This window comes from Podarcis muralis, chromosome 4, assembly GCF_964188315.1.
Source record: "Podarcis muralis chromosome 4, rPodMur119.hap1.1, whole genome shotgun sequence".
Classification (NCBI taxonomy): Eukaryota; Metazoa; Chordata; class Lepidosauria; order Squamata; family Lacertidae; genus Podarcis; species Podarcis muralis.
The window spans coordinates 7,157,228-7,179,389 of NC_135658.1; the positions used below are offsets into that span (position 1 = coordinate 7,157,228).

A 22,162-nucleotide genomic window follows, 5' to 3' on the forward strand; every position below is an offset into this window, starting at 1 on the left:
TGGTCATGTTTAGAAATTCACTAATTGGTTGGAAATCCAAAAAGCAAGGTTTTGTTGCCACATCTACATGTAAGGCAGAATTTCCTGCATTATCTGAAGAGTGTAATGAAGTCACATGGTACACCCAGGTATTAAATGATTTGGGATATGAAGTGCAACAGCCTGTGACAATCTATGAGGATAATCAAGCTGGTATCACAATCGCTAATTCAGGGAACACTTCAGCACGTGCAAAACACATGGCCACCAAATTTTGCAATGTTAAAGACTATATACAATGTAATGTGATTAAGTTGGTTTATTGTCAATCACAGGATAATTTGTCTGATTTATTTACAAAACGTTCCCTAGGGTGCAACATGTTGAATTGATTGCAAAGCTGAATCTTGTGGACAAAGTATATGAATAAGTTAATTTTTCATGTTTATGCTTCTGCTCTCTAGGTCTTTGGGGGAGTGTCATGTGACAAAGACACATGAGAGCAGAAGCAGCAAAGCAGGCTGGGAAGTGCTGGGACTGCACAATCATTTGGGCCTGCTAAAGTCATTCAGGCCTAACTGCTAACTGTTGAGTCGCTCTGACATGTGACTTAGCAGCCATTTTCTCTCTGTGTTCTCTGTAAGATTTCAGTCAGAGTCAGTCTGCCTCAGTTGTGAGCAGAGTCAGTATGTAATCTCAGTCAAACTGTTTGGAACCATGTTTTTATGAAGAAGTTTATTTTAGCTCAGTAAAGCTCTTATTCTTTCACTTAAAAACTCTGCATTGTTAATTTATGCTGCGCTTCAAGTTGGGTGTGTGTTCATTACCTGTGTTGCTTGTCGTTAACCAACATATTTATTATTAGATTCTGATGAGTTGTTGAATGTTGCTTTGTTTGATACACAGTAGTGGTCAAAATTGTGGAAGCCTTTTGGAAAAAAGTGTATTTCAGAGGTTTGATGGCTCATAACACCACTTCTTTTATAGGAATAACATAAAATTGTATATCAATGGAAAGATAATTTAATCAAGAATGCAATCCATCAAGAATGCAAGTTTGTTCAATTACTCATATTTTATCAAATGTTATAGTCAAATAACCAGAAAAAGGAAGCACAACTTGCTTAGGTTGACTTTTGTCAATGTGTTATGTGATTGCTATCAAGTTGGTTGGTTTTTTTTGTGTTCTTTCATTTAGTGAGGTTGTAAAACATAATAAAATTATAGAAATGGCACAAAAAGTTGACGGGTCACCCAGAAAGCAATGTAAAATAGTAGTATTACGTGAACAAGGCTACAATTATGAATAAATTTGAAGAGAGATTGGGAGAAACATAACCAAAGCTGGCATTTCTATATTTTTGAAGATGTATATGGAGACTCAGTCACTACAAAATCAGACTGGTAAAGGCAGGAAGAGGTGCACAAAGGCAAGTGACGATCGAAGAATGTAGAGACTGTCCCTACATGACAGAAGAATATCATCTGGGTGTATACAAGATGACATGGCGAGATGCAATGTGAAGTTGAGTGCAAGGACTGGTCAAAATGTTAGAATTCTAAGGAAAAAGCCATTGTTATCTCTCAATCAAAGGTTGAAAAGATTAAACCCATGTTAACTGGACAGAGGAACAATGGGACAGTGTTATTTGGACGGATAAGACCCAAATCTCCTTGCTTGGTGGTGATGGCATGAAATACACAAGGAGAAGAATCAGAGAAGATTTACATGCTACTTGCATTACACCAACCATGAAACACCCAGATAGTGTGATGATCTGGGGTTGTATGGCAGTAAAAGGTGTGGGCAGAATTTGCGTCATTAATGGGAATGTAAATGCCCCCAAAATGGGAAGCGGGTGGTGCTGTGGTCTAAACTACAGATCCTGGGGCTTGCCAATCAGAATGTTAGCGGTTTGAATCTCCACTACTGAGTGAGCTCCCGTTGCTCGGTCCCTGCTCTTGCCAACCTAGGAGTTCGAAAGCACGTAAAAGTGCAAGTAGATAAATAGGTACCACTCCAGCGGGAAGGTAAACGGTGTTTCGGTGCCCTGCTCTGGTTCGCCAGAGCGGCTTAGTCATGCTGGCCACATGACCCAGAAGCTGTACGCTGGCTCCCTCGGCCAATAAAGTGAGATGAGTGCCACAACCCCAGAGTCGGTCACGACTGGACCTAATGGTCAGGGTTCCCTTTACCTTTAAGACCTTAAAATTATTATCACAGAACCTAGTGTGAAGGGCTGGGGGCTTTAAGCCTCTGTCTCTATCCAGACCAAGGGCCCTGGCCCACCTTGCATGGCTGTTGTAGGACTACAGTGTTGGACCTCCACTGTATGAGGCAATATGCTTCCGAATGCTGGGAATCTCAAATGGGCATCCGATTGGGACCAGGATGCTGAACTATATGGACCTCATATGGATCCAGCAAGACTCTTGGATTCTTAGGTTCTTACATTGCATCAGCCTTTCAGGGTCATGCAAGGTGACCTTGGTGGCTCACCAGGAGACCAGCTGCGCACACAGATCAATCTCCTGTTTCCAGGACGCCTTTCGTCTGATCATTACTTATTTAACACCAATACTGCAGCGCCACAACCCAAGAGTCGTTCGCAACTGGATTTTAAACACCCCCCAAATACATAAACGAAAAGCTTGAGCCCAAACTGAAGCGTTCCGCAGGTGATCTTTACCCAGATACTGAAGCATTTATATTTGGTTTTTTGTTTGTTTGTTTGTTTTCTATTTCAACAGGATTCAGCTCCATGTCATGTTGCTGCTGTGTTGAAAAAGTGCTTTCAAGATAATCCTATTCCACTGCCGGAATGGCCTGGGAATAGCCAAAACTTTAACCCAATTGGAAATCTATGCAGTCGACTAAAGAAACATTTTAAACAGAGGCAACCCAGCAATAAAGCCCAATTAACAGAGGCAATAATTCAGTCTTTGTTTCACATTATTACAACTGCAGAACTAAAAACTTGATTCACTTCATGGGAAGATGTTGTAAGGCCGTAATGAAAGCTAAAGGTTACCAATGGTTACCAAAGGTTTCACGTTTTTTCTTTATGACTGCTGTTCTAATACATACTCCATCATAAAAGTCATTGCATTACATTCTTCATTAAATTATCTTTCCATTGCTATTTAATTTATTGCATTATTCCACACAAAGGTGGAGTTATGAGCCATCAAACCTCAGAAATACACTTTTCACAAAAGGTTTCCACAATTTTGGCCACTAGTAGAAGTTGTTCATTTTAAAGTTAATGTTCTTTTTATATGGAATCAGATTATTATTATTATTATTATTATGGGCATTTGTAAACCGAGGTACCACTGTATCATCCTCATCCTCATCACTGCTACTACTACCTGAGATTCCATAAGCCTAGCTCTTCTCTGGGATGGATTTTGTTTGGCCCAGTCATGGCATCCCCTCCATCTCCAATGTCAGTCCTTGTTATGGCTTGGTCTCTCCCACAAACGTGAGACGACTCTGGCTGTTAATAATTGCAGATTTATTGCTAAAACAACAAACTTGGACGGAGCTCCTCTACTCATCGTCCTCCCCACAAGATGGAGTTGCCCAGACTGAGCTCCTCCCCCTTCCCCAGCATGGAGGCCCCCACCTTCTCTTCCAGTATCTTTCTTGTCTTGACCTGTCTTGAGCTGGCCTGTCTTGACCACTTTTCAGATCCTATGAGATTTGGCAGAGAATGCTTCCTGCATTCCAGCGTCTGACTCACTCCTGTAGCTCTCACACAGCTGTCTGTCACTGTCTCTGTTTTTCTTCTCCCCTTTGTTCAGAGCTCAGATGACAGTTGATCTCCCCCTCCTCTCTGCCTTCTGCTGCTAACTCCCCTCTCCCTAGGCCTGCTTCTTCTCTGGCTGGCAGCACCCGAGCTTCGCTGCCAGTCGGCTCTTTGGTCAACCCAAGACTGACAGGAGCAAAAACAAAAACAGAAAACCGGACGCTACTTATCTTTCCTAACAATTCTGAAGCTGACATTTTAGATGACCTGGGAAGTTCAGACCAGCTCAATCATGGTAGAAAAAGGAATAATCTGAGGAAGATTGTTCAAAGAAAAAACACTAAATTACTCTTTATTGTAGGGATGTTAGGTTCCCAGGTGTTATATGGGGCACTGTTGAGCTCTGTGAAAATATATGAGGTTGGTCCCATAGAGGTATTTTTTGAATTTCCAGCAAATACGACGATCCCAGAGGGAGCCTTACCAAGAGAGGGCACAATCCCAGGATTCTCCTCCATGACATCCTTTTGCAGAGCTCTCTGGTCAGGATCCAGGAATGCCCACTCCTTGTCTGTGAAACCAACAGCAACATTTTCAAAGCACAATGGACCCTAAAAGAAAAAGGGAAATGTCCTCCTCTGAGACAGCAGAAATATGATCTGCTACACAATGCTCTGTTGTGTCCTTCCTGTTAATTGTGGTGTTGTTTCAATAGGATTGCTTTGCTGCACATATTAATTCTGGGTGCTTATTTTATTTTCCGTTTTAATTATGGGTGTTCATCTTTGTGCAAATAGGTGGTACTCAAGCATTCCAGTTTCCCCAATGGAAGGATTGACTCCGCCACTTGCAGCTGCTGGGTGACCTTGGGCCAGTCACACTTCCTTGAAGTCTCTCAGCCTCACTCACCTCACAGAGTGTTTGTTGTGGGGGAGGAAGGGAAAGGAGAATGTTAGCCGCTTTGAGACTCCTGAAGGGGAGTGAAAGGCGGGATATCAAATCCAAACTCTTCTTCTTCTTTTCCCTCTCCTCCTGAGCTGTTCTGGGGAGTTCCCTCCCAATGCCCTAGAGCCAAATTCAAGGGATTCATGGAGGCATGGAGAGGGGGAGGAATGGGGGGCAGGCCCCATTTTGCAGCCAATGGGGCTGGTTAGGTGCATCCAGGCCACTATTTGTTCTGATTTGTTCACTGCTTAGAAACCGATTTTAGCATTCAGTGATCAATCTAGAAATACAGTAGTGCCTCGCAAGTCGAAATTAATTCGTTCCGCGAATTTTTTCGTCTAGCGAATTTTTCGTCTTGCGAAGCACGAAATCCCATAGGAATGCATTGAAAATCAATTAATGCGTTCCTATGGTCAAAAAAAGTCCAAACAAAGCCAAATTTGGTACAACAAGAGTTTATTAAGTGCTCTTTAAAGTCACACATACTGTAAAGAGCATTTCAAAATTCAAACCCAGAATTTTTTTAAAAAAAACAGCAGAGTTGCCCAATGGTCACAGAAAATCATAAAAATGCAGAAAAAAACACACACAAGCTTCCAGATTCTTGCAAACCCCTCCCCAACACCAAGTCCTTGAATTCCAAACACCCCAACCCAAAATCCAAAGCCCCCCCAAAAAAGTTTTAAAAGCTTAACTTACCAAATGGCTGCAAAAGAAGTTTTGGAAAAGCTTCAAAAATCACCAAAGTCTTTAAAAACCTCAAAAAAGGCTACTATGTACACTGCGTTCTATGAGTTGCTCCTCGAAGTCAAGTCGCAACTGTATTAACAGTGTTAAGAAAAAGGAAACAAACTTGCAAGACGTTTTCGTCTTGCGAAGCAAGCCCATAGGGAAATTTGTCTTGCGAAGCAGCTCAAAAAACAGAAAACCCTTTTGTCTAGTGAGTTTTCCGTCTTGCGAGGCATTCGTCTTGTGGGGCACCACTGTAAAATAAGCTTGTTTTGGATGGCCATCTGTCTTGGATGATCTAGCAGAGATTCCTGCATTGCACGGGGTCTCCTGGCTCTGAGAGACAAGCAGGGAGGGTGGCTTCTGGCAAAAGGAGAGGGAGCCACCGGTGGCTCTTCCTATCCTGACTCACCTCTGCCTCTCGACCTTCCTCTCCCACTCGCCTCTTTCCTCTTCTGCCTCTGATTCTGCACTGCATTCTGCCACAGAGTCTCCCAGCTCACTAAGCCCTGTAACCCCTTCAGCTTCTGACACCTCCTCTTCCCAGCCTTCTCCCTCTTGCCCCTCTGACCGCTCATCCTTCCTCCACCTCCACTCCTTCAGCTCTCAGCCATCTTCCCTTTCTGGTTTCCTGGCTGCTTCCTCCCACTACTCCGCTGTGCCCAACCAGTCCATGACATTGCTCCATCCCTTGGCCTCTGTCCCCACAAGGCAGCTTCCCCTGACCTGATCTGGTTCCACAGCCGCTGCTTCCCTTCTGCCCCCATGAAAAGGCGGATCAGGAGGTCTTGCCGGCATCCTTCTGCCACCTGCAAGAAAAAAAAGGTAAGCAGGACGCCAGGAGTGTCTGCTTCTCTCACAGGTGAAACAGGGCATCTCTAACTACAGATGGGCCTTTGAGAAAGACTAACCTACTGAGAGCATTTGGACATTTGTGCCCATTTCATATGTTAGTTGTGCAGAAATACATCTCCCCTCCTCTGGACCCTTGTTCCCAACTGTTTCCCCGCAAAACAAGATGAAAAGAACCCCCAGATGAGTTGGGAAACCAACGGAATGAGACCAGACAGAGAAAAACCACCTTCCTCCTTACCCAGTGGCCTCTCTCTGGTGTCCAAGGGAGGCCTCTCTGCCTCACAGGAATCCAGGTCCATTTCTGCAAAGAGATCCTTTCCCTGAAAAAGAAACACGGATTAAAAACACAGAAAGGTGAGAAATATTAGAAAGAGAATGGCAAAGACTTGAAGGGTGTGAGATCTCATTCCATGGATGCTTTCCCAGAAAACGGATGGGCCATCAGCAGACCATTATGGGATGTTTTCTGTCCTGTTTGGAGCCCCTTGGGAGTATCCAGAGGAAAGTCTCCCTCACCTGCTTTCTCTCCTCTGCCTGATTCAGGAGGAAACCTTCTGTTTGTCGTAATGAAAAGCTCTAGGAATTTCTACAAAGCAAATACATTATTCTGTTACAGAATTTGTAGGGCAGCGGAGAAAATGGTTCCCTGAGCAAGCATGGATGAGTCTTGCTGGGAACCAGGGCAGGATTGCACCGCATCCCAGACCATGAACAATCTTTTTGAAAAGAAAGAGGAGAAGAAATACGTCTCTAGCCTTCTAGCAATGCAAAATGTGGAGGCAACTGAAGGGATTTCTGGGAGATTAATCAACCTGGTTTCTGCTGCCCTTCCAGTCAATGAATGAAGTCAGAACTGACTGACAAGGGAATTGTTTGTATCTTGTGAAAAATGGATGCTTGGCTCTAGTGGTGGTCCTCACCCGGAGGTCTTCAGGCAGGAGTTGCTCCCCCCCACTCCCACTCCCACCCCACCCCCCTGCTTCTGTCTCTTTTTCTTGCACTTGGACTCTCTGCCGCTCTCCAGACAGATTCCTGGGGTGGGGTCGCTTTTTCTTTGCTCTGAGGGCCAGGTATGTACCTGACCAACCCCCTGGGGGCCAAGTGGGCAGGGCCAAAGACATCATAAAAATAATTTATTATTATTATTGTTGTTGTTGTTGTTATTCTGTTAGATAACGTAACTCACACACAGCCGTTGATGCCAAGGCTTGGTGAGTAGCAGCGCCCATTTCCGGCTGCTTTGCCAGCAACAATCCCTTTGGGACAGAGAGGACGTGGTCCTGGGATGCCATGCTCTGGGTGCGAGGGGATTGCTGCAGTGGCCTCCATGTGGAGCTGCCCTTGGAGATGACTGGGAAACTGGTCCGCAATGCAGCAGCCAGACTATGGGCTGGGATCCCTCTCTTTATTCCTGGCCTTTCCTGGGGAGGGGGCTAGTCCACCTCCTCGTCCAGCTTTGGAAAACCATTTGCACATGTTTCCTCTGTTGTGCAATGAGGCTGAGCGATGACACACAGAGTTAAAGTCCCAGGGACTCCTTTGTTTAAAGCAGGGAGATTTTTTCTGAAGGGGGGGGCGGACGGCCAAGTGAGTTTGGGATCCTGTGATCTCCAGGAAGGAGAGCGTGGCAGACCTGGCCCCTCCCGGATCAGGCCCCCCAGGCATCTTCCCCTGCTGCAGCCCTGGGACCCCCCCCCCCGTCTCCCCACTGCACCCTCTGGGGGGAGAGAGAGGAGACTCACCAGATCCCAGGAGGGGACAGCGAGGCAGCCCTTGCAGGAGAGACCCCAAAGCAAGGAAAGAACTGGGGAGGGACGGAGGGGCCTTGGCTCTGGAGGACCTGTCCCCCTTGCTTCCTGTCCTCTCTAGGAAGGCAGCTCACTTCCTTTTAACCCTTGCCAAGCCGAGTCCCTCCAGCTCAGCCCTCTCTCGCTTGGCAGAACCTCAGATTCTTATTATTTTTAATGGATTTAGAGGGGTATCTGCCCCCCTAGCTACGCCAATGCCCAGATATCCTTTTGGGGGTGAGGCTCTTGGCTGGACTCTGAGCATCTCCCTCCCTGGAAGAGAGGAAGAGCTTGCAGGGAAAAGGGCTTTGCAGGAGGCAAGGAAGCTCCTCCTTGAATTCCGGAGTGGAGAGATAGGAGGGGATCCCAGGGTCATCTAGTCCAACCCCCAGCAAGGCAGGAATCTCCGCTAAAGCATCCATGGCAGATGGCCGTCCGATCTCTGCTTAGAAACCTCCAAGGAAGGAGAGTCCACCACCTCCCAAGGGAGACCTTTCCCCTGCCAAACTGCTCTTAGGTGTCCCTCAAGGCAGCGGGTCCTGAGTTCTAGCCCTGCTGAAACAATCGCACTGGCTGCCAAGGAGGAACCCAGCGAATTTCAAAAGAAATAAATCCTATTCTCATCATAAATGAGTAATACTTTCTTAAACATGCTTTTTATACTAATATACAAAAGTATGCTATTTCCCTTTCCAGAAATGCTCAATTGCTAATTCAAAGGACTGAAAATGGATGGTGGTTGTTATTATGTTTAGGGAAGCTTTTAATATTTGTTGGACTGTTGTATTTTAATATTTTGTTGGAAGCCGCCCAGAGTGGCTGGGGAAACCCAGTCAGATGGGTGGGGTATAAATTTATTATTATTATTATTATTATTATTATTATTATTATTATTATTTATTGTATTGATCAGGTGAGTGTTCTCCTTTCGAAATAGCGTTTTCGAAATAGCTAATAGCGTAAGGTTGGTAATAGCGTTTCGTTAGCGTGGGGAGCCACATTCTGGTAGGAGGAGGCCAGGATTTGCCCCCAAGGCCTGGGATGTCCCTCCTCCCCTGTAGTAGGACTTGGAATCCAGGAGAAAACTCTTGGAATAGCCTTGCCAGGTGTTCAGGGACGGACTCACCTGTCCCCATGTCATTCTCTTTGCAGATGTGCTGCAAACTGTGTTGTAATCTGAAATCAACGTTTATTTACAGTGGAAAATAACAAAGAAACATGGCGTGAGCTGTCTTCCACAGCCGTCTCCTCCTCGGTCAGAGTAAAAGAAAACAAAGGATGGAAGTGATTTACAGACTGACTTCCATTCTTACACAGACAGTACAGAAGGTGTAAACATGGGTATCATGTTACACTAGCAATGGGAGAATGAAATACTGACAGTTTGGCCCCCAATTTGGTCCACAACCAAAGTTGGCAACCCTCATGGTCCAGGAGTGCCAGGGACTCTGTGGTGAGGGCAGTGGGGGCCGCTTTGGCCCAGACTGGCCCCTGACCCTGAGACGCTCTTTCCTCCCGCAGGACCTCCGATGTTACGCCCTTTGGGAAAGTGGGGAGAAACAGAAACCAGCAGCCAACAGCATCCCTTCTCTGCTGGCCTTTGCCCGAAGTTCCCCCCATCTCACAGCAAGTAGCTCTCCTTCATGGATTCAGTCCTTCCATCACTTCCATCTCCCCAAGAGACTCCCAAGGCTACTCATCCTCTGCAGTTGAGAACAGACCTAACTGAAAAGAACGGCTTCCTCTTCTGGTGACACCAGAGAATTCTAGAAGACATTCACCCTTTCCATAGCATTATGGATGCACGATTCCCACAGACAAGTTTCTTGGCAAAACAAGGGCCTTCTCTGGCCATAGAGTGTCCTCCTCAGCATCCCCAACAAAGGAGCTGGGTTGCAAGAGCTGCAGCTAATGGGGGAGGCCTGTCCTCCCCCCTCCCATCTACCTGGCTGCTAGGTAGGAAAGCAAGACCCAGAGAGAGTTGTGGGAAACCCCAAAACCAGCTTGCTCTGTGCCGGAGCCAAAGCTGCGACTAATAGAGAAGCAAGATCTGTTTGGGTCTTGATGCTGTGAGCCCCTCCGTCCTACACTCCGGTTGTGTATGTGAGTAAATAAAACTAGATATCGTAAAGACGCCACAGTCTCTGCTGACTTTCGTTCCAAGGAAACCGAAGATGGGAAAGCGCCTGGGACCCCTGGAATCTCACCGCTCAGAGACTGGGGTAGTTTGCAAATACAAACACACACACAATAATTTGTGCCTGTGTTCCTAATAGATAACTAAGTGTGAAGAGCATGTCATGTGCTTTAGCAACAGTCCTCATGGAAATAAGGAAATGCAACCCCCATTGCTGGTTGACTCAAAAAAGCAACAAGGGAATCTGCTCTGGTGTCCCATGAGGTATATGGGGCCCTTAAGTAAGAGGAGTCATTGCTTTTCTTTCCTTTTTTTAAAAAAAATATAACTTAATTAAAGAAATTTTAACATAATCAAACATTCAAATTTCATTTTACAATTTCAATTAACACCCCGCCCCCATGCGACTTCCCTCAACTTCCCTTCCTAGTTTATAACACCTCTGTTTCTTTTGCTAATAAATTTGTATTCCTTATATATTAAAATGAAGGTTATAACATTTGTCTCTTCCTTCTCATTTTTACCTCATAATTGCATTTTCTGTTTGTATTTTTCCATTACTCAAATCCTGCCAGTGAGTTCATTTCTATGCATTGTTTCTGTATATACATCGTAAAAGATTCGCAATCTTTTAAAAAGTCATTATTGTCCTTATCTTTAAGTCTCTCAGTTAGCTTCGCCATTTCAGCGTATTCCATCAATTTTCTTGCCAGTGTTCTTTCTCTGGTATTTCATCGCCTTTCCATCTTTGAGCTAGTAAAATTCTGGCCGCTGTTGTCACATACATGAATGGATTATTCTTAATTTTTGGTAAATCCTGCCCTAAAATACCTAATAAAAACGCTTCTGGTCTTTTAACAAAGGTTATCTTAAAACCTTTTTTTCATTTCATTATAGATCATCTCCCAATAGGTGGAGCCAGGTGGGCCCAGGTCCGGGGTGGGGGGGTTTGCTATGGTGACAAGGACCACAGACTTGCAGGCGGCCATTTTGGGTTAGCAGTGAGGCGAGTGGAGGAGAGCAGTTGGTGCCAGTTGACGGAGGACAAGGCGAGCCAAACAGTGGATTCTTATTTTCTCAGTTTCTTATTTCGCTTCTTATTTCATTTATTACTTGTTTTTCTCTTCTTGAAGATGGGCCACAGGCTTTCGTCATCCAGCAATGGTGAGTATTGGAGGAAACAAGAGTAGGGAGAGCATAGCTGTCAACGTTTCCCTTTTTTGAAGAGAAATTCCCTTATTCTGAATAGGATTCCTCGCAACAAAAGGAAAAAGTTGACAGCTATGAGGGAGAGGATCCCAAAGACCTCATCCCCACTGCCAGGACTCTCAGTTGTGAGGAACTGACAGCCTGACTTTTGCTGGAGTCAGAACAAGATCTCTTTCTCCAGGTGATGCAGAGCTGCCAGGAAGCTGCCTTTTAAAACAGTAATATTTTGAGCCCGTAGTTCAGTTTCCCAGCAGCTCCCCTTGGCCCAGAGACACTTCTAGCATTCCATCTCCTCTACCTGAGGCATTGTTCAGCAGTGGGGAAAGTGACCTCTTCACACCGGATGTCCATTTGGAATGGCCCTTTCCAGATTTTTTCCTGCCCCTTGTGTTTGTCTTTCATTTGTTCTCCTCTGTGTGTTGCCAGTAGACGCCACAATTCTGTGGGTACTCTAGGTGGTGCAGAAAGCGCCTAGAAGCTCCCTAGAGGTTGAAGTGCCGATCAAACTTCTGTTTTGCGCTCTGTTAATTCCAATTAGCAGTACTGGGGGTGGTTCAGATTCTGGGGCAGTGCTTTTGGCCAGCAGAGGGTGTCACAGGGCCAGCCTACTTTCCCTTTAAAGCAAACTTGGGTCTCCAGCTGGTTTTGGACTACAACTCCCATCATCCCTAGCTAGCAGGACCAATAGGGAGGGATGATGGGAGCTGTAGTCCGGGAGCTGCTGGGGACCCAAGTTTGGGAAAGCCTACTTTAAAGCAACTTTTGTGTTTGGCCCGCAAAGATGGGACCTGTCCACATTTGTATTTTCTTGCATTTTGTTTTCTTCGTGACCTTTGTGCGTTTATTTATTTTTATTTTTTAAGAGGGCAAATTGAAAGAGAAATTGTATGGCAAGTTGCAGAAGAATAAAAGGTTGCGTTTGGGGAAAGAACAAAATAACCTGGGGGGTGGCCTTTTGGCGACCACACAGGGTCCCCAGACGTTTGACGGTCTATTGATCCCTGTGCCACCACTGTGATCGCTTCCCCGCTGCCACCAACCCATTTCTCTCGGGTACACACTGAGTCCAGACAGTTGTTAACATTAAACCAAATAAACAAGTTTATCTAATAAGCAGTAACAAGTTTATGGTTTCAGATAATTTTTCTTGTCAGTTTCTTTTTTCTTTTTTTTTATAAATGTTTTATTAGGTTTTCAAACATAAAGCACATATAAAACACACAACTACATCAACATTGTACATATAGAAAGAAAAAAGTAATAGAAAAAGAAAAACTTTTCATAACTTTTTTATATAACTTATAGGACTTCCTCACATCTCCCTTACCCTGCATTCTTAACAATAAAAATTATTAGCAAATTATTACCTTGTGTCGTATCTTAATTTGTACTTCTCAAATGTTAAGTTTCTTAGCCTAAAATGGTTATTATCCATTAATTGTAACCTGAATTTACCATAAATTTGCTGGAACCATATTTTCCTAAATCACGCAATTTCTTAAGATTCATACAACTTAAACTGTTTTTGTAGATAGTCTTTAAACTTTTTCCAGTCCTCTTCCATTGTTTCTTCTCCCAAATATCGGATTCTGCCAGTCATTTCCGCCAATTCTATGTAGTCCATCAATTGCATCTGCCATTCTTCCAGTGTGGGTAAATCTTGTGTCTTCCAATACTTCGCAATAAGAATCCTTGCTGCTGTAGTCACATACATAAAGAAGGTTCTGTCTTTTTTCAACACTTTCTGGCCGACGATGCCCAAGAGGAAGGCCTCCGGTTTCTTCATAAAGGTATATTTAAATACCTTTTTAAACTCATTATAGATCATTTCCCAAAAGGCCTTCACTTTTGGACAGGTCCACCAGAGATGGAAAAACGTTCCTTCAGCCTCCTTACATTTCCAACATTTATTATCAGACAGGTGATATATTTTTGCTAGCTTGACTGGGGTCATGTACCACCTATATATCATTTTCATAATATTCTCCTTCAAGGCATTACATGCTGTGAATTTTATTCCGGTGGTCCATAACCTTTCCCAGTCCTCAAACATGATGTTATGCCCAATATCCTGAGCCCATTTTATCATGGCTGATTTAACTGTCTCGTCCTGAGTATTCCATTTAAGCAGCAAGTTATACATTCTCGAAAGTACCTTAGTCTTTGGTTCTAACAGTTCTGTCTCTAATTTCGATTTTTCCACCTGGAATCCTATCTTTTTGTCCAAATTAAAAACCTCTTTAATTTGAGCGTAATGTAACCAATCTCGTACCTTACTCTTTAATTTCTCCAAGCTCTGCAACCTCCAATTTTCTCCAGTTTTTTCTATTATTTCCCAATATTTCGGCCAACTGGCCTCCATATTGGGTCTTTTCCGGGCCTTGGCCTCCATTGGTGATAACCATCTCGGAGTTTTATTTTCCAATAAGTCTTTGTATTTTGTCCAGACAATAAATATTGCTTTTCTGACAATATGGTTTTTAAACCCTTTATGAACCTTTGCCTTGTCGTACCACAGATATGCATGCCACCCAAAAGCATTATTAAACCTTTCGAGATCTAGGACATCAGTGTTCTCCACAAGTAACCAATCTTTCATCCAGCAGAAAGCCGCAGCTTCATAATATAACCTTAAGTCCGGCAGGGCAAACCCCCCTCTTTCTTTTGCATCAGTTAATATTTTAAATTTTATTCGGGGCTTTTTGCCCTGCCAGACAAATTTAGAGATATCTTTCTGCCACTTTCCAAAACATTCCACTCTGTCCACAATCTGAAGGGTTTGAAACAAAAACAACATCTTTGGCAATACATTCATCTTTATAGCAGCAATTCGACCCAACAAGGAAAGTTTCAATCTTGACCAAATTTCTAGATCCCTTTTGATCTCTGACCAACATTTTTCATAATTATCCTTGAATAAGTTCAAGTTTTTAGCAGTCAAATTAACCCCTAAGTATTTCACTTTTTTAACCACATTTAACTCTGTCTCTTTCTGAAACCTTTCTGATTCCAAAGGTGTCAATTTCCCCCCCAAAACCTTCATTTTTTGCTTGTTCAATTTAAATCCCACCACCCGACCAAACTCATTAATCAGTTCTAAGACTCTTTTTGTACTAGATTCTGGCTCCTGTAATGTTAAAACCAGATCGTTTGCAAACGCTTTTAATTTGTATTGTTTCGCTCCGACCTGTATTCCTTGCACCAGCCGGTCCTCCCTAATCATGTTCAAAAGTACCTCCAAGACTGAAATAAATAATAGAGGGGATATAGGGCAACCTTGTCGTGTTCCCTTTTCAATTTTGAACTCTTCTGTCACCACATTGTTAACTATCAGTTTAGCTTTTTGCTCAGAATAGATTGCCTCTATTCCATTTTCAAACCCCCGTCCCACTCCCATCCCTTCCAGATTTTTTTTCATAAACATCCAAGAAATATTGTCAAAGGCTTTCTCAGCGTCAATAAAAATCAACACTGCTCTTGTATTCATGTTTGTTTGTAAAAGTTCCAAAATGTCAATAATGTTTCTAGTGTTGGCAAACAAATGCCTACCTGGGACAAAGCCGGCCTGGTCCTTATGAATTACTTCATTTAATACTTTTTTGAGTCTACTTGCCAAAATGTCCGCAAAAATTTTGTAATCCACATTTAGGAGAGAGATGGGACGGTAGTTCTTAAGTTGTGTCTTTTCAGTTTCCAATTTAGGTATCAATGTGATGAAAGCTTCTTTCCACGATTCCGGTGCCTTCTTCCCCTCCATAATCTGGTTGCAAACCTCCATTAGTGGTTGTATCAAAAAATCTTTCAGTGTCTTGTAGTACTTGGAGGTAAGTCCATCAGGCCCTGGAGATTTACCTAGTTGCATGTTCTGAATAGCACCCTCAATTTCTTGTTGTGTTATCTTATAATTCAGGATTGTTCTCTTTTCCTGGGATAATTTTGGTAATACATTAGTTTTTAAAAATTGGTCTATCTCAGTCTCTTTCTGCGGCCCTTGCGTGTAAAGTTGTTTAAAGTATCTTTGGAAGCATTTTCTAATTTCCTCGGGTTTCTAAATATTTTTCCCTTCAATCTCTAAATTTGTAACCGTATTCAGTTTTTGTCTCTTTTTCAACTGCCATGCTAGCAGTTTCCCACACTTATTTGCTGATTCAAATGATCTTTGTTTCATTAGTTTGATTTTCCACTCAACTTCTTGATTTATCAATTTAGCGTATTGTGCTTGGTGGAATTTAATTTCCCTCAGAACCTCCTGTGATTTGGGTTTTGATCTCAATTTTTTCTCACCATCTTTTATCTTCTCTAAGATCTTATCCTTCTTTTCATTCCAAAGTCTTTTCTTTATCGTATTCTGTTGTATCAGAAACCCTCTCATAACGGCTTTACTTGCGTCCCAGATTACTCTTTTTTCCACTGTGGTGTTCAAGTTTATTTGAACAAGTTTATTCTTGTCAGTTTCTTAACCTTAGTTTCTTTACCGGCCTATACCTTCCTAATACCTTCTAACTGATTATCCCAGCTGTTTAACTGACTCCTCTTAACAGATTCTCTCACTCTCTCGCATCAAACTAGCCCAACCCACAGACTTATCCTCCCTCTCCCTTCTCTAACTCCAGACTCACTTCTTAACAACTCTAACTCCTCCCTTGGGTTCCTATTGGTTAATCATTTTACACTTAGTTAACCCTTTCTTTATGACCCAGTATGATGTCATACACCTAGGAGGGCAAACCCCACAGGCCTCCTTAAATATTTTATGGGGGGGAGACGCCTAGGTCTTTAAGCATTGGCGCCTATTCCTATACCTACGGGTCTCAGGATGGTTACAACATACAAACACAAAACACCACATGTTAAAAAGGCATTAGATGTCAATCAGCCAAAGGCCAGGTAATAAAGGTGCGGATTTCTTGGCTACTAAAGATGTATACTGGTTTTCCCGACCTTTGTATGGATTCCTTTATGGGAAGTGAGTTTCGAGCTTTGACTGAAGCTCTTTCCACATTCTACACATAGCGTTTCTCCCCTGTATGTATTATTTGATGGCAAATGAGATGGGAGCTCTGACTGAAGCTCTTTCCACATTCCAGACACTGATAGGGTTTCTCCCCTGTATGAATTCTTTGATGGCAAGTGAGTTGGTCCTTCTTCCTGAAGCTCTTTCCACATTCCACACACTGATAGGGTTTCTCCCCTGTATGAATTCTTTGATGGCAAGTGAGTTGGTCCTTCTTCCTGAAGCTCTTTCCACATTCCACACACTGATAGGGTTTCCCCCCTGTATGAACTCTTTGATGGGAAGTGAGATAGGAGCTCTTCCTGAAGCTCTTTCCACATTCCACACACTGATAGGGTTTCTTCCCTGTATGAATTCTTTGATGGCAAGTGAGATGGGAGCTCTTCCTGAAGCTCTTTCCACATTCCACACATTCATAGGGTTTCTCCCCTGTATGAACTCTGTGATGGAAAGTGAGACTCTGGCTGTGACTAAAGCTCTTTCCACATTCCATGCACTGATAGGGTTTCTCCCCTGTATGAATTCTTTGATGGCAAGTGAGATCGCAGCTCTTCCTGAAGCTCTTTCCACATTCCACACACTGATAGGGTTTCTCCCCTGTATGAATTCGCTTATGGGAAGTGAGACTGAAGCTGTGACTGAAGCTCTTTCCACATTCTACACACTGATAGGGTTTCTCCCCTGTATGAATTCGCTTATGGGAAGAGAGACGGAAGCTGTGACTGAAGCTCTTTCCACATTCTACACACTGATAGGGTTTCTCCCCTGTATGAATTCTTTGATGAAATGTGAGAATGTCCTTCCTCCTGAAGCTCTTTCCACATTCCACACACTGATAGGGTTTCTCCCCTGTATGAATTCTTTTATGGGAAGTAAGACTGTCCTTCGTACTGAAGCTCTTTCCACATTCCACACACTGATATGGTTTCTTTCCAATGAGATTTTGTTGATGGGAAGTGGAATGGGAGCTCTGACTGCAGCTTTCTCCACACTCTAAATTTTTACGTGGCTTCTCCTCTCTGGGGATTTTATCTTGGTCACCTTTGTTCTCGATTTCCGATTCATTACAATCTGCAATGGAGACAAAAAGGGGTTAGACACTCATGAACAAATGGAAAAGAACTGAAGGGAGTTGGGTGTGTGTTCATTACCTGTGTTGTTTGTCATTAACCAACATATTTATTATGAGATTCTGATGTGTTGTTGAATGTTGCTTTGTTTGATATACAGTAGTTGTCAAAATTGCGGAAGCCTTTTGGAGAAAAGTGTATTTCAGAGGTTTGATGGCTCAAAACTCTGCTTCTTTTGGAGTAATATTATAAAATTATATATCAATGGAAAGATAATTTAATCAAGAATGCAATTCAACAAAGTTGGTTTAATTATCCATATTCTATCAAACATTATAGCCAAATAACCAGAAAAAGGAAGCACAACTTGCTTAGGTTGACTTTTGTCAGTGTGTTATGTGATTGCTAACAAGTTGGTTGGTTTTCTGTCTTCTTTCATTTAGTGAGGTTGAAAAACATAATAAAATTATAGAAATGGCACAAAGAGTTGACTGGTCACCCAGAAAGCGATGCAAAATTCTACTATTAAGTGAACAGGGCTACAGTTATGAAGAAATTAGAAGAAAGATTGGGGAAAACTTAACCAAAGCTGGCATTTCTATATTTTGGAAGAGGTATAAGGAGACTCAGTGACTACAAAATCAGACTGGTAAAGGCAGGAAAAGGTGCACAAAGGCAAGTGACGATCGAAGAATGGAGCGACTGTCCCTACATGACAGAAGAATATTATCTGGGTGTATACAAGATGACATGGCGCAATGTAATGTGAAGTTGAGTGCAAGGACTGGTCTAAATGTTAGAGTTCTAAGGAAAAAGCCATTGCTATCTCTCAAGCAGAGCTTGAAAAGACAGGAGGAGGAGGAGGAGGAGGAGGAGGAGGAGGAGGAGGAGGAGGAGGAGAGTTTAGATTTGATATCCCGCCTTTCACTCCCCTTCAGGAGTCTCAAAGCGGCTAACAATCTCCTTTCCCTTCCTCCCCCACAACAAACACTCTGTGAGGTGAGTGGGGCTGAGAGACTTCAAAGAAGTGTGACTGGCCCAAGATCACCCAGCAGCTGCATGTGGAGGAGTGGAGACGCGAACCCGGTTCACCAGATTACGAGTCTACCGCTCTTACCCACTACACCACGCCATGACTAAACCCTTGTTAAGTGGACAGTGGAACAATGGGACAGTGTTATTTGGAGGGATGAGAGCCAAATCTCCTTGCTTGGTAGTGATGGCATGAAATACGCAAGGAGAAGAATCAGAGAAGATTTACATCCTACTTGCATTACACCGACTGTGAAACACCCAGATAGTGTGATGATCTGGGGTTGTATGGCAGCAAAAGTTTTGGGCAGAATTTGTGTCATTAATGGGAATGTAAATGCCCCAGAATACATAAATGAAATACTTTAGCCCAAACTGAAGTGTTCCGCAGGTTATCTTTCAGAGATACTGAAGCATATTTATTTATTTATTTTTCTATTTCAACAAAATTCAGCTCCATGTCATGTTGCTGCTGTGTGCAAACGGTGCTTTCAAGATAATCCTATTCCACTGCTGTAAGGGCCTGGGAATAGCCCAAACATTAACCCAATCAGAAATCTATGGAGCCAACTAAAGAAAATTCTTTGTTAGAAGCAATCCACCAATAAAGCCCAATTAACAGAGGCAATAATTCAGTCTTGGTTTCACATTCTTACAGGTGCAGAACTAAAAATTTGGTTTACTTCATGGGAAGGCGTTGTAAGGCCGTAATTAAAGCTAAAGTTTAGCAATGGTTACCAAAGGTTTCACGTTTTTTCTTTATGACTGCTGTTCCAATAAATACTCCTTCATAAAAGTCATTGCATTACATTCTTCATTAAATTATCTTTCCATTGATATATAATTTTATGGTATTACTCCACACAAAAGTGGTGTTATGAGCCATCAAACCTCAGAAATACACTTTTCACAAAAGGTTTCCACAATTTTGGCCACCAGTATAAGTTGTTCATTTTAAGTTAATGTTCTTTTTATATGGGATCAGAATATTATTATTTCTGTTTCATGTTTATATATGTGTTGGAAGCCGCCCAGAGTGGCTGGGGCAACCCAGCCAGACGGGCAGGGTAGAAATAAAAATGTCAGCTTTGTTTAGGAGCTGACAGAGGCTGGAATGTATGAAAGCAGACAAAGAGAGATAAGGAAACTGGAATGTGAGAGGGAGGAGGGGCAGCCGAGTGGCAGAGCTTCAGAGAACAGAGAGCAGGCAGCAGATAGCAAAGATCCACAAAATACCAATCTAAGCTCAGAGACAGAAGGGGAGAGGCCAGGAATAGCTAGCCCAAAAACTAGAAGGCGCGAAAATGTCAGTGAGAGGAGGGGAAAGAGCGGAAGCGAAAGGGTTTTTTCCCCTCTTGGAAGAAGAGGAAGGGGCGGAGTTTAGACTTGGCAACTGCAAACTTGGAAGTCAGACACGGAGTGAAGGAGCTCCGGAGTGATTTATGTGTTTGAGCAATAAACTTGAGATAATTACTGCCGGTGTCTCACTTTTGTGGGAGAGCCAAGCCATTACAAAAAATTATTATTATTACTACAGTGGTACCTGTTCTGGAAAAAATTAAGTTTGTAAACCGAGGTACTACTGTATCATCCTCATCCTCATCACTGCTACTACTACCTGAGATTCCATAAGCCTAGCTCTTCTCTGGGATGGATTTTGTTTGGCCCAGTCATGGCATCCCCTCCATCTCCAATGTCACTCCTTGTTATGGCTTGGTCTCTCCCACATACGTGAGACGACTCTGGCTGTTAATAATTTCAGATTTATTGCTAAAACAACAAACTTGGACGGAGCTCCTCTACTCATCGTCCTCCCCACAAGATGGAGTTGCCCAGACTGAGCTCCTCCCCCTTCCCCAGCACGGAGGCCCCCACCTTCTCTTCCAGTATCTTTCGCCAGTCTCGACCAGTTTTCAGACCTCTGAGATTAGGCAGAGAACGCTTCCTGCATTCCAGTGTCTGACTCACTCCTGTAGCTCTCACACAGCTGTCTGTCACTCTGTCTCTCTTTTTCTTCTCCCCTTTCTTCAGAGCTCAGATTACAATTGATCTCCCCCTCCTCTCTGCCTTCCGCTGCTAAGTCTCCTCTCCCTAGGCCTGCTTCTTCTCTGGCTGGCAGCACCTGAGCTTCGCTGCCAGTCGTCTCTTTGGTCAACCCAAGACTGACAGGAGCAAAAACAAAAACAGAAAACCTGAAGCTACTTATCTTTCCTAACAATATTGAAGCTGACATTTTAGATGGCCTGGAAAGTTCAGACCAGCCCAATCCTGGTAGAAAAAGGAATAATTTGAGGAAGATTGTTCAAAGAAAAAACTGTAATTTACTCTTTATTGTGGGGGTGTTTGGTTCCCAGGTGTTATAGGGCGTGCTGTTGAGCTCTTTAAAAATATATGAGGTTGATCCCATAGAGGTATTTTTTGAATTTCCAGACAGATATGACGATCCCACAGGGAGCCTTACCAAGAGAGGCCACGATCCCACGATTCTCCTCCATGACATCCTTATGCAGAGCTCTCTGGTCAGGATTCAGCAACGCCCACTCCTCGTCCGTGAAATGAACAGCGACATCTTCAAAGCACACTGGACCCTAAATGAAAAAGGGAAATGTCCTCCTCAGAGACAGCAGAAATAAGATACACAATGCTCTGTTGTTTCTTTTCTGTTAATAATAATAATAATAATAATAATAATAATAATAATAATTTATACCCCGCCTGGTCTGGGCACTAAAATACAATAATCTATTCAACATTAAAAGCTTCCCTAAACAGGGCTGCCTTTAGATGTCTTCAAAAAGTTTGGTGGTTAATTTTCTCTTTGACATCTGGTGGGAGGGCATTCCCCAGGGAGGGCGCCACTACCAAGAAGGTCCTCTGCCTGGTTCCCTGTAACTTGGCTTCTTGCAGGGAACCGCCAGAAGGCCCTTGGCGCTGGACCTCAGTGTCTGGGCAGAACGATGGAGGTGGAGACGCTCCTTCAGGTATACTGGACCGAGGCCATTTAGGGCTTTAAAGGTCAGCACCAACACTTTGAATTGTGCTCGGAAACATACTGGGAGCCAATGCAGGTCTTTCAGGACCAGTGTTATGTGGTCTCGGTGGCCACTCCCAGTCATCAGTCTAGCTGCCGCATTTTGGATTAGTTGTAGTTTCCGGGTCACCTTCAAAGGTAGTCCCACATAGAGGGCATTGCAGTAGTCCAAGCAGGAGATAACCAGAGCATGCACCACTCTGGTGAGACAGTCTGCGGGCAGGTAGGGTCTCAGCCTGCGTAACAGATGGAGCTGATAAACAGCTGCCCTGGACATACAATTGACCTGCGCCTCCATGGACAGCTGCGAGTTCAGAATGACTCCCAGGCTGCGCACCTGGTCCTTCAGGGGCACAGTTACCCCATTCAGGACCAGGGAGTCCCCCACACCTGCCCGCCTTCTGTCCCACCAAAACAGTACTTCTGTCTTGTCATGATTCAACCTCAATCTGTTAGCCGCCATCCATCCTCCAACTGCCTCCAGACACTCACAGAGGACCTTTAGTACCTTCACTGGTTCCAATTTGAAAGAGAGGTAGAGTTGGGTATCATCTGCATACTGATGAACACCCAGCCCAAAGCCCCTGATGATCTCTCCCAGCGGCTGCATGTAGATGTTGAA

The 22,162-nt window shown here is 43.6% G+C and overlaps 1 protein-coding gene and 1 long non-coding RNA gene across 3 annotated transcripts in view; one reads left to right on the forward strand and one right to left on the reverse strand.

Moving 5' to 3' along the window:
- LOC114595412 (uncharacterized) overlaps nucleotides 1-22,162 on the reverse strand; it is a 58,634-nt gene that overhangs the window by 31,648 nt on the left and 4,824 nt on the right. The window contains exons 3-5 of one of the 2 annotated variants that reach the window (XM_077928062.1): nucleotides 6,499-6,580; nucleotides 6,132-6,214; nucleotides 4,216-4,342 (exon numbers count right to left, since the gene is read on the reverse strand). In XM_077928062.1, the coding sequence (XP_077784188.1) occupies nucleotides 4,216-4,342; nucleotides 6,132-6,214; nucleotides 6,499-6,580 (292 nt within the window). The remainder of the gene's footprint in view (nucleotides 1-4,215; nucleotides 4,343-6,131; nucleotides 6,215-6,498; nucleotides 6,581-22,162) is intronic. The other variant, XM_077928060.1, reaches the window with a different exon arrangement.
- LOC114595519 (uncharacterized) overlaps nucleotides 11,245-22,162 on the forward strand; it is a 128,508-nt gene continuing 117,590 nt past the window's right edge. Inside the window, exon 1 of the long non-coding RNA XR_013392750.1 lies at nucleotides 11,245-11,348. This is a non-coding gene — a long non-coding RNA (uncharacterized LOC114595519). The remainder of the gene's footprint in view (nucleotides 11,349-22,162) is intronic.